Source organism: Globicephala melas, chromosome 5, assembly GCF_963455315.2.
Source record: "Globicephala melas chromosome 5, mGloMel1.2, whole genome shotgun sequence".
In the NCBI taxonomy this organism is placed as follows: Eukaryota; Metazoa; Chordata; class Mammalia; order Artiodactyla; family Delphinidae; genus Globicephala; species Globicephala melas.
Window position 1 is genome coordinate 64,058,884 of NC_083318.1, and position 18,183 is coordinate 64,077,066.

The window sequence follows — 18,183 nt, forward strand, 5'->3', positions numbered from 1 at the left end:
AACATTTTAAGCATTTTTAATGTCTTCATTTAAAGAAAAAAAGATAATTATACTGAGGGAGTAAATAACAATTTTGGGGAGTTAACTGGTTAGAATAGTAATAATAGCAATCCCTTTTGTGCATACATCCATACAGCAAATGGATCTGTAATCTATAGAAAGTAAATAAATTTAACTTTGAAGGCCAAGTAAATGACAAAAATAAGATTGTTACTTACATTAATAACAAGCGCACAGAGCTGAAACTGTTCTGGGGTTATAATTTCATGGTAACAAGGTTCCTGAGCAAGCTTCATTATGGCACTACCAGCAGCTAATCGCAAGCGAGACATATCAGATTTACTATAAACAAACAAAAAAGAAATAAACATTTCCTATAACCATTATCATTCACAAAACTCTTTGATCCCTTTTTGACTGTTAAGGTCTTCATCATAATTTATGCTTAAAATGACATAATGTACAAATATGGGAAAGTTACTTTGAGTCCTTCAATTCAACACAGGGCAGAAGGCTCAAATCATCGTGACTATCTGATATTAAATTTATCTGCCTTCATTTAAAATTTTTTGATTTATTTTATTCAGGTATAGCTCATTTATAATATTATATTAATTTCAGGTGTACAACATAGTGATTCAAAATTTTTATAGATTATACTCCATTTACATTTATTATAAAATCTTGGCTATATTCCCCATGTTGTACAATATATCCTTGTACCTTATTTTATACATAGCAGTTTGTACCTTTTAAGCCTGTACCCCTATCTTGCCCCTCCCCCTCCCCAACAGTAACCACTAGTTTGTTCTCTGTATCTGTGAGTCTGCTTCTTTGTTATATTCACTAGTTTCTTTAATTAATCAATCAATCAATCAAATTAATTAACTTTTTGGCTGTGTTGGGTCTTTGTTGCTGGACGCGGGCTTTCTCTAGTTGTGGCGAGCGGGGGCTACTCTTCGTTGCAGTGCGTGGGCTTCTCATTGCGGTGGCTTCTCTTGTTGTAGAGCACAGGCTCTAGAGCGCAGGCTCAGTAGTTGTGGCGCATGGGCTTAGTTGCTTTGCAGCATGTGGGATCTTCCCGGACTAGGGCTCGAACCCGTGTCCCCTGCATTGGCAGGCAGATTCTTAACCACTGTACCACCAGGGAAGTCCTCATTAGTTTCTTTTAATTTTTTAGGTTCTATATATAAGTGATAACATATGGTATTGTCTTTGTCTGACTTATTTCACTAAGCATGATACTCTCCAGGTCCATCCATGTTGTTGCAAATGGCAAAATTTCATTCTTTTTTTATGTCTGCCTTCGTTTTTAGTTACACTCTAGCTTAGATCTTCCACCACAGCTAAGCAACTCTGCTTATGCGTACAACAGCACTAACTGCAACGCTAGCAAGAAACATTTACATTAGGAACTGTATTTCTCATTTTAAGAGGCATTCACATTCATCATAGAAAACTTGATATTAAAAAAACCTGAAAAATTAAAAATCACTTATTTAAAATCTATTGTATTTCCCACAATTTTTAAATGCATACACATATTTACACAGACATAACAGAAATCAATCTTAAGCCTACAAATGTCTGATGAAATGGAGGGGGCTATGAATTAGGAGGTGATCTGTACCAGAAAGTGGGAGGCATCAGACAAATATCTAAAAGGAAAGGATATGGAGGTGAGAGCCAGTCTCTCTCAGGTACTAGTCTCTGAGGCAGACTTTCCTTTGCAACAGGAAGTTTTCCAAGGGACTCCAGGAGTCCAGGCACTCCCACCCACACCCAGTCAACTTTTATAACCTAAATGGTAAAATGTGACAGTGAGGTGGTGAAAGGATAGTCTTCTTACTTCAACTGTTATAAGGAACATAACATAGCTTTGATAAATCAAAGACTTTAGGAAATGTGGAAAGCTGCCCTGAATCCACAAGGGACTATTATTTAGCATACAGGAGGAGAAAACATGGCACTCTTGGACCACATGACCATCAAACTGAGCACTGGTAACAATGAGGAACCTTCAAATGGCTTTTGAGGCAAATGATTCAGGAATTTAAAAAATTAATGCTACTACTTGTGTACTTAACTCTGTAAGATGAGGAAACTGAGGCTTAGGAAAGTGACTTATACAAGTTCACACAGCTAGTAAATGGAGCGTAGGTAGAGTTGAATAAGTTTCTGATTCCAGAGCCTAAGCTAAACTATGGGATACATAACATCTAATTAAGATCTGCATAATATTTCATAACATGTGTGTTCCACAGTTAACCATTCCCCTATCTTCTGTGACGATAAAAAATGCTGGAAAGAACATGTTTGTATATGTATTTTTGTATGATTCTTTTATAATTTCATGAGTGTAAAAATAAAGAGTCAAAAAAAAAGAGTCAATGGATAACATTTTTAAGGACTTAGAAACAAAGTGCCAAACTGTCCTGCCAAGACTGTGCCCATTTATATTCACAGGATTTATGAGGGAACCCATTTCCCTGATCCCATGGAGTGACGATTGCTTAAAAAACTTTTTGCTGATTTGACAGACAAGAGGTTCCACTTAAATTAAAATTGTACTTATTGTATTTAGTGATGTCAAACACTTTTTTAAAGGTAAACTGGTAATATATAATCTTCATCTTTATTGGGGATCCTATTTATCATTGATTTGTAAGAGCTCATTATTAAGCCTTTGCTGTACACTGTACATAGTTTCCCCAAATTTAAAACTTCTCATTATCTCTACTCTTCAATCTGTTCATGCAAAGCTACCCTTGGCTTATTTTATGATAAAAATAATTTTTGATTTAGTTTATTTAGTTTTCTTCAGTTTATCAGAGCATTCAGCATCTCTACTGTAATTGTGCATTTCCTATCTCCTCCACTAGAATGCATATCCCTTAGAGGGAGAGATTATTGTATCTTTAAAAGGCTTGGTAGTACCTGGCATGATAGTGCTCAATAAATACTGAAAGCATAAATACATAGTTAAATCTATCCTCTAACAAAAATTTTAAAGTAAGAATCCATCGCAAGTAGAACTTTTCAGTTATTTCAGCTGGACCCTAGTAAATAAAAAAATTTGGCTTTTATTTTCATCTTAAAAGGAACAGAAAGAAGAAATGGTGATCTCACAGATTTGAAGAGTGAACAGGTGTAGAATGAAACATTTTTCTTTGGCATTTGCAGAACCTTGTATACTCTTCTGCAAACCATTAGGAGGCTGCATCTCTTTCTTCTTTGAACCTACACTGAAATTTTTATTCCCTTCGTGGCATCGAGACACTCTACTTGTTCAATCACTATACTAGGGTAAGTTCCTTAAAGGCAGGAACGGAATTTTATCTGTTATTGCTGCAATGCTTTTCATAGTGTTTTGCAAAGAGTAGTAATTCAACAAATATTTGTTTAACTGATTCAAATGTTGAAGTTAACTGTAACAATGCTGTAGTGATTATTACTAAAAATTTACTGGAGAAAGGTGTCTTTAGGGATGAAGAAAAATACATGATCATTATTCAGATATAAACCCCAAATAAGTATGTAAAATTTAAACACAAAGCACATAGTGCAATTACAACAGTCAATATTAAGTAAATAATTCCTACGTAAGCTCTACCAACATCTTGAGCTAAAAAAACCTGGAAAGGAAGAAAAATCTCACCTGATCTTCTTTTGCTCTGTCAGGTCACCCTCACTAACCAACATCGCTGATAATAACCGAAGAGTTGAATTGGCAGATTTAGACTGGTTGTTTTTCATACCCAACAGCCACCTTACCAGAAGTTTAATTGCCTGTACCTATAAAATATTAACATGCTAAAAAAAGAAAGCAACTTAAAATTCCACTTAAAGGTTAGATTAATTTATGTTAATTAGATTAGTGAGATTACTTAGCTGCCGGAAGACATGTTTTATTAAACAAGCCTATAGGATAATAACAATGAGAACTAATACTTATTCTGTTTAATCTATGCCAGGTACTTTCCCCAGAGTTACACATATATTACTTTATTTAATCTCCCAAACAACTCTATGAGAGAGGTATTTTTTTTTTTTCTGGTACGCGGGCCTCTCACTGTTGTGGCCTCTCCCGTCGCGGAGCACAGGCTTCGGAAGCGCAGGCTCAGTGGCCATGGCTCATGGGCCTAGCCGCTCCGCGGTATGTGGGATCTTCCCGGACCGGGGCACGAACCCGTGTCCCCTACATCGGCAGGCAGACTCTCAACCACTGCGCCACCAGGGAAGCCCCGAGAGAGGTATTCTTATTTCCAATAAATAAGGCAACTTAGACACATTACTGTGATAACTTGCTCAAGGTCTGGCTCCTTGAATTCAGACTTTTCACACCTGAACAATTGCTTTTCAAATCGTTTAAAAATATATTGTTTAAAAATAACTGAACTATACTGATTACAGTGATTAAAAATAACTATTTAGATAGACTGTAATATTTTTTGTAGTACTGAAAAACTATTTTGATTAAAAAACTAGGAGATTTCATAATTATTTGTAGCCATAATTGCTTGGTGGCTTATACTCAAAAGATTGTTATGGAATACATGCAAGAACTAGCTAAAGAATGTAGATATTATTTACTATATTTACTGACAACCTGGAAAAAGGAACTGATGGAATAAATGCGAACTGTGAAGCTACAAGGTGAAACAGATTATCAATCAAGTAAGATGATAATGAAGAAGTCTTGTTTTAAATCCCAAGACTACCACTTTAAAAATTAGCTTTCCTGAGGGATAATTTACATCTATCAGAAGTTTACAATATGATGACAGCCATCTGTTTTTGCTAAGTTAATATTCTTATGCCTGTAGACAGACATTGGTAATGAGGCTAGGCCTGAGGTGCTCTGAGCATCAATATTCTACAATCTCTATGTAAAACAGCCTCACTGAAATTATCTTAGCAAGGCAGGAAGGTCTAAAGAACATGCTGACATACACCTATATGTAAATAAGTCAATGACAACTACAATTTGAGAAACATACTTTTTTTTTTTTTTTTTTGCAGTACGCGGGCCTCTCACTGTTGTGGCCTCTCCCGTTGAGGAGCACAGGCTCCGGACGTGCAGACTCAGCGGCCATGGCTCACGGGCCCAGCCGCTCTGCAGCGTGGGATCTTCCCGGACTGGTGCACAAACCCGTGTCCCCTGCATCGGCAGGCGGACTCTCAACCACTGCGCCACCAGGGAAGCCCACAACTTTTGATTTAAAAATAAAGTACCTCATTTAAAATGCTTATTAACTGTTAGGTTTAAAAAAAAAGGGTATCTATAAATGTTCTTTATCTCAACATAAAAGTTATTAAGACCTACACAAATTTACCTTTGCTAGTACTTCAGGGGAAACCTCTTCATCTGGAGACCATAATTTCCCATTCTTCTCACCTGTTGACTATAGACAATTGAATAAATTTAACTTTTAGAAAAAAATTTTAAATTTTGCTCATTAAGTTTTTCATGCTTAACAGTGCAGTGCTCTAGGAAACCCACAGAAAGTCACCAAGTAGGGACTTGAAAAGAAGAACAAAGTTAGAGGGCTCAAACTTCCTGATTTTGAAACTTAACTACAAATCTATGAGAATCAAGACAATGTGGCTGGTACCTACATAAGTATAGACATATAGACCAATGGAATGAAACAGAAACCCAGAAAACCTCACATATATCACATATATGGTCTACTGATTTTTAACAAAAGTGCTAAGACCATTTATTGGGAAAAGAACAGTCTCCTCAACAAATGGTGCTGGAAAAACTAGATACAGCGACAAGCAAAGGAATGAAGCTGGACTATTACCTTATATCATATATAAAAATTAACTCAAAAAAATGGATCAAAGATCTTTACTTAAGAACTAAGACTAAAAAACTCCTAGAAGAAGGTACAGGGGAAAATCTTTATAATCCTGGATTTGGCAAATACCTGACAAAGATCTAATATTCAGAATATATAAAGAATTTTTACAACTCAACAACAACAAATTCAATTAAAAGTGGGCAAAAGACTCAATATCCAAAGAACAGCCATTAAGCACATGAAAAAAAATCTCAACATCATTAGTCATGAGGGAAACAAATCAAAACCACAAGATACTACTTTGCACCTACTAGGATGAATATTATCAAAAAAAAACAGGAAAGAATAAGTGTTGGCCAAGATGTAAGGAAACTGGAAGACTTGAGCATGGCTGCTGGGAATGTAAAATGGTACAGCCACTGTGGAAAAATGTTTGGCAGTCCCTCAAAAAGTTTAGCATACAATGACCATGTGACCCAGCAATTCCACTCCTAGGTATATACCCCAAAGATTTGACTTTGGGGACTCAAATGTTCATATCAGCATTACTCACAACAGTCAAAAGGTAGAAAAAACCCAAGGGTCCATCAATAGAAGATAAACAAAATGTAAGTTACACATACAATGGAATACTATTCTGGCATAAAATGAAGTTCTGATACATACTACAACATAGCTGAATCTTGAAACTGTTATGCTAAGAGAAATAAGCCAGACACAAAAGGATAAATATTGTATGATAAGAGGTATCTAGAATAGGCGAATTCATAAAGCAGGAAAATAGAATAGAGGTTACCAGAGTCTGGGGGGAGAGAAGGCAATGGGGAGTTACTGGTTAATAGATACAGAGTTTCTCTCTGAGATGATAAAGTTCTGGAAATAGTGGCAATGGTTACACAACAATGTGGGTGTATATTGTAGGTGGTGGCTTGGGCCATTGTTGAGAGTTGCTTGGCTTTCCTGGGTTATCCTCTGTGTATACAGGAGGTACACATGTTATTAAACTTCTGTTTGTTTTTTAAACAAAAAATACCCAACAACAAGAATGTGGGTGTATATAATGTAAGAGAACTGTACACTTAAAAAGGGATAAAATGGCAAAGTTTATATTATTTATATTTTACTACACACAAAAAAAGAGAACTATATTAAAACAGAATTTATCAACAATCAAGTCATCATCTAAGAAGTGTCAAATTTCACATCTGTTGCCAGCCAAATCTATCAGTAGTGCAAAGAACAGATGTATGGAGTAGGAAATGAGGCTTTGGCCATGCTCTTGCATCCCTATCACATCCAAATGGAGGAAGGGAAAAGAGTAAGGAGTGCGCTGGCAAGTATTTTTTTTTTAAGTTCCAATACTGAGTGTTCAAAGGCTACTGGACCATTTAGAAAGACTAGATAAATTGGATAAGTTAGTACTGCACTGAAAGTCATCCACAATGATCCAGCAGGTAGACTGATTTGTGTCTTCATTCAATAACTCTTTAATTTAGATCTGTTTGGTAAAGTGGTGATTCTTAATCAGACACGTGTTTCAGTAATCACTTGGGGAGCCTTTCCAAGCTATACATCCCAAAGCTCCAACCCAAAGCTAATTCATCAGTATGTGTGCACGCATGTGTGCATGCTCACACACACACACTTCAATAACTAAAATAGAATACATAATCTAGTGCCAAAAGTGCAATGTAATTTATATTTCAAAAAGCTAGTCAAATACAATTCCACTTATACTTTAAACAATATTTGATAAAACAAAATTCTAGTACTCTAGTTAATTGTCCTTCATAGTGTTTGACTTATATTTTTTACTTCATGATTCATCTATCTCATGTTCTCATTTTTTTCTTTCTTAAAGAAAAGTTAAGTTCTAGTAATAATAGCTACACAGCAGGATGTCACTTGGAAATTTAAGTAAGTAAATAAGGAGGTAAAATATATAATAATTTTAAAGTAAAAGAGAATCATACATAGAGAGAAGCAGAAGTGTTGTTTCTGTGACAAATAAAGATGTAAACAGTCTTAATCTTATGATTCTAAATTTAATTAAATGAGAAACTTACCCTGTCATTCATTAGCAGATCTTTCACAATAAAATTTGCTACTACAGATTTCATTGGGGAAGCAAATTGATCTGGTGCTAACATAGATATGTGGCCCAATGAAACTAATGGAGTTATAAGTTGTTCTGGTACATCAGCATTGAGACTCCTACTGAGTGGCTATAAAAATAAAACAGTCAAAATTACTAGTTTGTTTTATAAATATCTAGACATTGTACAGAAGCAGTAAATGTTCCTGAATTTATCATGCCCCAAAAAATCTGTTCTAATGAGATGATCAAAAGTAACTTCAATCATATTAGACACTTGATTCTTATTTCACCTACCGAAATTTAATAAGATTCAAAGGTAAACAAAGATAAAAGAAAAAAGTAAATCCCACATATAAGGTAGAAGTAAAAGCAAGAAAATTCCTGCATGGTCAAATCAGCATTATTTTCAAGTCATGTACAATAGTTTTGTTATGTTGTTGAATTTCTTAACCTGTGGGAACATTTTAAATGACCATGGATCATAAAAAATAAGAGTTCATGGGTTCTGTTCATATTGTATCCAATTTATAATAGGAATACTTTTCCAGTAGTGGAATCAGGCAAAGGATCATACATCAGGAAAGGCAAACAGAACGAATTTTCAAGTAGGATTGTCCAGAATTTTAAACTGGGTGGTTCAAAGTCATCTACTGATAGTTTCTTAAACTAAATGGACCACTGAGCCAATGAAGCTAAAATTAAGTAAAATGTTGTAACACAAAACACACCAAACATCTTTCAATATGTAGTATTTGGTTATATAGTCTGATCTAAAGGCTGGGAATATCTAAAGTGCTGAATAAAACAAAGAGTCCCTGCTCCCATGGAATTTATATTCTAGAGTGGGACTAAATAGCTAAAAAACCAACTTTCTATCTTCATCAAACCACAGAGCATGAAAATAAAAATCAACAACACATCCTATGTAATTATATATACCTCAAAAATCTGTGCAAGCTGTACTTCTTTATTTGTGAATATGGCATGTATACAGTGAACGGCCTGTTTTGCTTGGTGGGGAGTACCTCTCTTTGCTTTCTGATGTAAGATGGGAATTAAGGTCCTGCAAAAAATAATAATCAGTTAAAAAAAAAAAAAAAGCCCATAAACCACAAGTAGTTCTTCTGGTTGTCTCCTACTTCATCTGCAGTAACTATCTGGATGTATGCTGGTAGAAAGCCTCTCTTCTAAATTACCTGATCTATAAAAAGATCTAAAACTCCTTCCCTCTCCCCAAGTATAATCCCAGAAATACAATGCCTCAAAAAAAAAGGGCTACTACAGAAGACAATTTTCATTTTAAAGCCACCTCATGAATATGGAGAAATAAACAAGCCACCCTTAATTTATAATCTAAAATTGCCCCATGCTATATTTTTACATTTATCTTCTGAGAAAATATTCCTAAATTTTCCACTTCCCTTTCACAATTCCCTTCAGTTATATTTTTTTAAGAATCAAGTGTTTTTCTGTTTTTGTTTTTTTAAATATTTCTTTATTTATGGCTGTGTTGGGTCTTAGTTGCAGCATGCAGGATCTTTTGTTGTGGCTTCTCTCTAGTTGTGGCACATGGGCTCCAGAGTGCATGGGCGCAGTTGCAGTGCGAGCGCTCTCTAGTTGTGGTGCATGGGCTCCAGAGTGTGTGGGCTCTCTAGTTGTGGTGCAGGGGCTCAGCAGTTGCGGCTCATGGGCTTAGTTGCCCCAGGGCACGTGGGATCTTAGTTCCCTGACCAGGGATCAAACCCGTGTCCCCTGCATTGGAAGGCAGATTCTTAACCACTGGACCACCAGGGAAGTCCCCTGTTCAGTTATTTTTAAAGCAACCATGGGGGGAAATAAAGTAGCAAAAGGCCAAGTTACATTAAAAAACAGAAATGAACATACCAGTGAAAGAGAGTATGCAAGGATATAGACAATACATAGGTAGAAAAGTAACAAAAACTTCTAACAATTATTGAGTACTTGTGCTAAGCACCCTTGTAAGTGGTGTTTTTAAAACAAAACAAAACAAAACAAACATGGATTAATTAAATCAATCCTCACAATCACCCAAAGACTATTATTATGATCATTAAACAGATGAGAAAACTAAAGCACAAACATATTATTTATGTAAGCTTCTTAAGGTGACAGAGATAGGAAATGGTGGAATTGAGATTTAAAGATAAACATTTCTGGTCAGGGAACTAAGATCCCACGTGCAGCGGGCCAACTACGGAGGCTGTGCGCTGCCAACTACAGAGCCCATGCGCTCTGGAGCCCGCGTGCCACAACTAGAGCGAAGCTCATGTGCCACAACAAAGAACCCACGTGCCACAACTAAGACCCGACGCAGCCAAAATTTAAAAAATAAAATAAATGATTGTGACCGCCTGGAGGGGTGGGATAGGGAGGGTGGGAGGGAGGGAGACGCAAGAGGGAAGACACATGGGAACATATGTATATATATAACTGATTCATTTTGTTGTGAAGCTGAAACTAACATACCATTGTAAAGCAATTATACTCCAATAAAGATGTTAAAATGAAAAAAAATAAATGAAATAAAATAAAATGGAAATTGTTTTTTAAAAAAGATAAACATTTCTGTTCCAAATCCATGCACTTAACCACCACACTGACACTGAAGATTTACAACAATCTTTCTATAGAATATGGAAATACATATTACAGTCAATGCATTAAAATTGGCATACACATCAAATAGATAAGATTCATAAAAAATATATCAAAATGTTAACACTGACTCTTTCTTTTCCTTTATATTTTCTAAAGTTTCACCTTTTTACAATGATCTTATAAGTAGTTTTTTAAATCAGAAGAAAATCTGTAAAGCCAAACAAATATTTAAGGAAAGATACTTGTCATATATTTAATGCAATAAGACTACTTCATAAAGGTCAATGATATCAAATGCAATGGTGACAAAGGGTCCTCTTATAATAATGGGAGGCTAGACATTAAGAGCTATGCACCTCAAAGAAAAAACGGGAACATATGCTGGTCAGTCTAAGTCGAATTTGATATTTATGAATATGACACATTTCTCTCGCTGCAATTTAGAATAATGAGAAGGATTTTCATGCCAAAATAGCTTCCTTGACTAGCACTGTTTAAGTCTTTCTTTGAAATTCATTTATCAGGGGAACAGTTCTTGTAAATAACACCAGTTAGTAACAAAAGAAGATACAGTGTTGATCAAATTGTTGTTAAATATATTATTAATTCTTCTTAGCCTAATGAATGGATGATACATAGGTCAAGTTTAACCTTTCTCCTTGTTTTTCTAGTGTGCTACAATCCAGTGATGCCACCAGTGCTGTTACTGAGGTCCGCAGTGCTGTGCTTCTCTGCTTTTTCAGTGATTCTCTCCTTCCTTCCCCATTAGTCTTAAGAACAAGAGGTTTTAGTCCTTGTGTCCAAAGTTAACTCTTCCACTGCTTCCTCTGGGATAGAATTCCTTTAAGAATAAATCCTTTACCTTAAAAAAGTATAGGTTTTCCCACCTTGAAAAACTCACAAATTAACTTTATCCTGTGTCAATGATCTTTTTCTATAATGTACGAAGATAAAATTATCATTTCTAGACTATAAACTCCTTAAGAGCAGGGACTGACAGTGGTAATCTTTTATATTAGCCAGTACAGTGCCGACAATGAAGAGAATGTACAATAAATGTTGAGTTATTTCTCAAATTAAACTATTAGCTTACAAATTCAATAAAAACTTTTAGGAGTCATGAGTCCTCTTGTCCTATTATTACCTCGTAAGGAAAAACGGGTTTCATTTGGATTTACCCCAGTCTATTTACATATATATAATAACATCCGATTATAACAGCTATCAGCAATGTGTTCTTCCTCCAAAAGACATCAGCACAATTTTGATCCTAACGCAAGCTCTTTAAGATGCCAAAGTAAAAATACCAAAACATACTTCATTCTTATAAGGAGAGGGGAGGTAGTCTAGAATAAGAGACAAAAGCACCATGGCCAACAACTAAGCAACTAATAAACATTTTATTAAGCACACTACTTGATTATCCAATTCTTGGGTGGGATATGAAGGTAGTAGCTATTGAATTTGGAGTTGGAGAGAAAAAGATAAATTAGGAAGATATATTAATCCTTAATTCTATACTAACTTTTGATTGTTAATATTAATATTTTGAAATCATGTTGTTTAAACAAAGTTTCAGGTTGTTCCTCTGCCCATATTCTAATGGTAGAGGAGGTGTGTGAGGCCGAGAAAAGATGAAAACAAAGGATACAGTAAAGTAGCTTCTAAATAAAAGTTGTCTTTCCTCTCTCCTATCTTCCTAAGGAAAAGGGAAACAATGATCCTATGACTCCCAAACTTGGAAAACTTTTGTGTTTACCATGAGAAAAAACATACTCACGATCGTATCTGGGGTAGGTCTGTTTCTATTTTGTGGCCTGTATTTCTAAAAATTTGTATAGCAGCTTCTGCTACCTTGTCATCTTCCATTCTGAGGCACTGTAACAGGGACTCATATGTCTCTGCAGAGTGGAACGAGGTAGGATGTGTGAAAGACAGAACCTAGAGGAATAGATATAACTTTATAAGTACAGACAATGGTTTTAATCCATTAAAAGAAGAGAACTATTTTCTACTACAAATAAAATTTTAAATTATGGGCTGCATATGCTAGCAATACAACTAAGATTATATCTTGCAGTCTCCCTTGAAGTTGAGTTGTGGCTAATGATTCCTGATATACAGCCCTTGCTATATTTTCTTCTTCACCTCTTAGTCTATTCTGATACTGGGAATGTGGAAAATGTGGCTCCTTTTCGTGGAGTGATACTGTGATGTGAACAAAATGCTAACACTGAGCTTTATTTCACTGGCAAAAAGATACTCTATAAGGAAATATTTTAAATGAAATCCATCACAAAAAGTTCACTCATCATAACTAAAAACAAAGAAGCCATTATTGGGAACTCAATCACGATTACAAACATATAAATAATTATTCCCTTTATTGAGACGTAAGTTCCAGGCTATCCTTAAGGAATTTACAGCAAGTTAGATACGTATTTACAAAGTTTACCTTCCACGAAGTAGAAACAATTTAGTTAGCATAATATAGGCAGTAAGGGCTAAAAGTAGAAAAATAAGGAGGTGGGGGGAATGGAGTATGTAAACCCTCATTAACTTATTAAATAAGCATTTTTTTTTCTTTTTTTTGGCTGCATTGGGTCCTCATTGCTATATGCGGGCTTTCCCCAGCTGCAGCGAGCGGGGGCCACTCTTCACTGCGGTGCACGGACTTCTCACTGAGGTGCACGGACTTCTCACTGCGGTGGCCTCTCTTGCTGCAGAGCACAGGCTCCAGGCGCACAGGCTTCAGCAGTTGTGGCTCCCGGGCTCTAGAGCGCAGGCCCAGCAGTTGTGGCGCATGGGCTCAGCCACTCCGCAGCATGTGGGATCTTCCTGGACCAGGGCTCGAACCCGTGTCCCCTGCATTGGCAGGCGGACTCCCAACCACTGCACCACCAGGGAAGCCCAGCATTTTTTTAATGTGTTATAAAGTGGAGAAAGTGTCTCATTTGGTAGGGTTTACGGTGATAATATTTAGTTATAAGGTTTTAATTATTCATAGAAAAATGGAGATTTAAATTTGAAAATTTGAATCAAACAACCTATTAAAAACATTTGCCTTAAAGATGACTTTACTCTTAAAAGTATTTAAACAGGGCTTCCCTGGTGGTGCGGTGGCTGAGGGTCCACCTGCGGATGCAGGGGACACGGGTTCGTGCCCCAGTCTGGGAAGATCCCACATGCCGCGGAGCGGCTGGGCCCGTGAGCCATGGCCGCTGAGCCTGCGCGTCTGGAGCCTGTGCTCCGCAACGGGAGAGGCCACAACAGTGAGAGGCCCGCGTACCGCAAAAAAAACCCCAAACAAACAAAAAAATTAAAAAAGAAAAGTATTTAAACATATTACTCCATTACTAAAAATATAAAGTCCTTCTCATGAAGAATCACATCAGTTCTTTCCATGAAACGATATTTAAGGGAATTCCTTGGTGGTCCAGTGGTTAGGACTCCATGCTCTCACTGCTGAGGGCCCAAGTTCAATCCCTGGTCGGGGAACTAAATCTCACAAGCTGCTCAGCACAGCCAAAAAGAAAAAGAAAAAAAGATATTTAAGACCATTGCAATACAAACCCATCACTCTCTTTTCTGTCTAATGTCCATTGCACTGGTTTGTTTCTTCTCCTTTAGTTCATATGTTGTAATGATATAAATGTCTCTTAGCCTTTATTTATTTTATTATTATTATTTTAAATAAATTTATTTATTTATTTATTTTTGGTTGCATTGGGTCTTTGTTGCTGCACATGGGCTTTCTCTAGTTGTGGCGAGTGGGGGCTATTCTTCGTTGCGGTGCACAGGCTTCTCACTGCAGTGGCTTCTCTTGTTGCGGAGCTCGGGCTCTAGGTGCGCAGGCTTCAGTAGTTGTGGCTCTTGGGCTCTAGACCTCAGGCTCAGTAGTTGTGGAGCACAGGCTCAATAGTTGTGGCTCGCGGGCTCTAGAGTGCAGGCTCAGTAGTTATGGCACATGGGCTTAGTTGCTCCACGGCATGTGGTATCTTCCCGGACCAGGGTTCAAACCCATGTCCTCTGCATTGGCAAGTGTGTTCTTAACCATTGTGCCACCAGGGAAGCCCATGTCTCTTAGCCTTTAATTTCTTCTCTTTACTCCATCTAACGGAAGCTCCATCAAGTGCTGTATCATTTTAAAAAGGAGTGTTAAATGCCCTTGATGGTACCTTTCTGCCCTAATGGCACTCCACAATCTAGAACCAACCTTGTCTTCCATTACTCCCCAAAGCAATATTTTTATCTAGTCAGACTACACTCACAACAATCCCTAAAACATGCCAAGAATTATTCTCTTTGATGATGCTGTGTTCCCCCTAGATTAAATCATGTCTCTTACTAATTGTTCAATTCTCTTAATTCTTTGGCATCTATTATGTTTACCAATTGTTTAAAAAAATCCCAATCAGATAGATGATGTCTTACAGTAATTTCCTGTGAACAGTCCAGATGCAGGTTATTTGAAAGATAAGACTAGATTATTTAGCACATACTGTTACAAGCACAGCAGGCACGCAAGTGATGTACGGAACAGCAAAACCCATAAAACTATTATTTTATAATGTAAAATAATTATATTATAATGTAGAAAACGTGTTATTTTTATAAAATATGATTTCTATTACAAATTTTAATCTTTTGAATAGTTTCCAATGAAATAAAGCCTGACTCCTGCATATCCTTAAGGGGATTCAAATTATGACTGCAGAAAAGACAAACTGTTTCAAAAATACCTTAAGAAGTTCAAGTCCTGAACGAATAGCTGTATCTGGACTTACACCCTCCTCTTCATCATCTGCTGTCCCCTCTATTGATTTATTCATTAGTTTTACCAGTGCACTATTAAAGTAAGAAAATCTAAATTAGTAACACTACTATATTAGTAACTATATCCTAATTACATTGTAGCAGACATACACAGAATCTAAACAACAACTTCAAATATCTTCTGGAAGAAAAAGTTATTTTGTGACTTTAAATTTTGCTCTCTACATAACAACAGAGCTTATTTTTAGTTTATCTGCCCCACCCATGTATAATAAGAGTAATTCTACTGAAAAACAACAAAACTAAAATTAAACGACACATGTACTGGAAATATATTTTTATAAGTATAAGCAATGTAATATTCATACCCATATATAGAGATCATTTGCAATTTTAAGAAAAACAGTAAAGATGGCAGTTGCTAAATGGACAAATGACAATGCACTCAAAGCAAAAAAACATAGCAAACACTCACATGGACAAAGGCATTAATCACTTATAATTAACACTGAATCGGTAATTCCATTCCTAGAGATTTATAACAAAGAAATTTATAACAATTCATGAGAAGCATCGTGCTAAATATATCCATAAACATTGATCAATTAAAAACTATTTAATTGTCCAACATTATTGAATTAGTTTTCAAATATACCTAACCACCACAAAATGGAATATTGCCTGGTCAACATGATACTATTTTAAGTAAAAACAAAACATGACCTTTGTTTTTGAAACTTCAATTCTTCATCAGTAAACTGAAGAAGGATATTAAACTTTGAGGATATTAAATTATTACAGCAAATGGCCTAGTACAGGCAAATATTCAACAAATTTAGCTTTCACCCTACCCCAACACAAACCTCTTCCCCATTAGGAGTCACTCCTTATTCACCTCCACCTCCTTCAGCCCCAGGCATCTACTAATCTACTTTCTGTTGCTATACACATTTGCCTATTCTAAATATTTCACATAAATGGACCCATGTAATATATGGTCTCTGTGAGTGACTCCTTTCATTTAGCATACTGCTCTTCAGGTTCATCCTTGTTGTAGTATGTATCAGTACTTCATTCATTTTAATTCTGGATAATGTTCCAATGTCTGCACATAAGACATTTTATTTATCCATTCATCAGTTGATGGTCCATTTGGGACATTCTATTTTTTGGCTATTATGAATAACATTGCTATAAACATTTATATACAGATTTTGTATGGGCATATATTTAGGAGTGGAATTGCAAGGTCATATGGTAACTCTATGCTTAAGTATTGGAGGAACTGTCAAACTGTTTTCACAAGCAGCTCCACCACTTTACATTCCCACTAGCAATACATGAGGGTTCCAATTTTTCTATATCCTCACCAACTCATCGTTTTGATCACAGCCATCTAGTGGGTATAAAGTGGTGAATCATTGTGGAGATACATACATAAAACATTGCCATCTCCACAAAAACCTGCCTTATGCCTCTTCTGTGGTCAATTCCCTTTTCCTATCCTGGCAATAACTGATCTGCTTTCTGTCAATATAATTTTACCTTTTCTAAAGTTTTACATATTTTGTGTCTGAAAACTTTTATGTGACATAATACTTTTGAGACTCCTCCATGTTGTTGCATAGAAATCAGTGGTTCGTTCCTCTTTGTTGCTGAGAAGTATTTCGTTGTATGTATATTCCACAGTTATGTTTATCCAATTACCAACTGATGGACTTCTGGGTATTTCTATTAAAGACATAAGTAAAGCTGCTAAAAGCAGTTAAGTATAGGTCTTTATGGGAAGTATGTTTTCTTTTTTTTTTTTTATGATGTTTTCTTTTCTTATAGGCAAATGTCTGCCCCATTGGGATTCCTGAGTCGTAAGGTAATGGTATGTACATTTAATGTACAACAAACTACTTTAAATATCACCAACACATGGTTAGGTAAGTCTACATACTCACCAATACTTTGTATAGACAGTATCTTTAATTTTAGCCATTCTAGTGGGTGTGTAGTGGTACTTCTCACTCTAATTTGAATTTGCATTTCCCCAATGAGTAATAATGTTGATTGTCTTTTCTTGTGCTTATTTACTATTTGTATGTTTTATTTGATAAAGTATCTGTTCAATTTTTTGGGCCATTTTAAAATTGGTTTGTTTGTCTTATCTCCCCGTCTGTGGCTTGACTTTTCTTTTTCTTAATGATGCCTTGCAGAGAGGAAAAAAATTAACTTTTCTCTCATTGTTTGTACTCTTTATGTCCCATCTAAAATCTTGCTCACCCTGTTATTTTGTTTTAGAATGGTTACCTCTGACATTATACATTTAAAAAAAATTATTTCCAATTTGAGAAAAATATTCTGAATTAAGCTTTCTATTAGAAGGAAATCCCATAAAACGCATGAATTTATTAACACGATTACAAATGTGTTTGATAAAATTTACAAATGTATCTGACTACTCATAATAGAGTCCGTGCATGCATTTATTTAATAAGTATTTATTGACTACCTACTGTGTGTGAAGTCTTAGGGTCTATCCTGGAAATACAGTGCAAAACAAGACAGGCATAATCTCTGTTTTCATTACAATGTGGGTGGGATCACCCTTATGAGTCAAAAAGCTATTTGGGTGAGACAGACCCAAATCTTGAAGCCAGAACTATAGTCCTTCCTCTTGTGAAAGTATTCTTCCTCATTTCTAAATTAGATAAATAATATACACTCCATATACTTCACAGAGTATGATGAAGCAAAAGATCATCACCAATCCAAATGCATGTTCAAAACTGCTTGGGAAATTATCCATGTGTCCGTTTCTCTCCTATCCTATGTAACAACTGTTAAAAATCTTTACCATTCTAACTCAGGTCTAATTTTTAAATCCTTCCA

The 18,183-nt window shown here is 35.9% G+C and overlaps 1 protein-coding gene across 8 annotated transcripts in view; it reads right to left on the bottom strand.

Annotated features, from left to right (window-relative positions):
- The window catches only part of PDS5A (PDS5 cohesin associated factor A), a 127,211-nt gene that overhangs the window by 22,955 nt on the left and 86,073 nt on the right, over positions 1-18,183 (bottom strand). For 6 of the 8 annotated variants that reach the window (XM_060299245.1, XM_030881086.2, XM_060299244.1 and 3 more), the window contains exons 18-24: positions 15,270-15,375; positions 12,308-12,468; positions 8,848-8,971; positions 7,877-8,035; positions 5,337-5,405; positions 3,659-3,795; positions 219-342 (exon numbers count right to left, since the gene is read on the bottom strand). In XM_060299245.1, coding sequence (XP_060155228.1) covers positions 219-342; positions 3,659-3,795; positions 5,337-5,405; positions 7,877-8,035; positions 8,848-8,971; positions 12,308-12,468; positions 15,270-15,375 — 880 coding nt within the window. Of the gene's footprint in view, positions 1-218; positions 343-3,658; positions 3,796-5,336; positions 5,406-7,876; positions 8,036-8,847; positions 8,972-12,307; positions 12,469-14,572; positions 14,663-15,269; positions 15,376-18,183 lie in introns of those variants that run through there. The other 2 variants (XM_070045569.1, XM_060299247.1) reach the window with 2 other exon arrangements.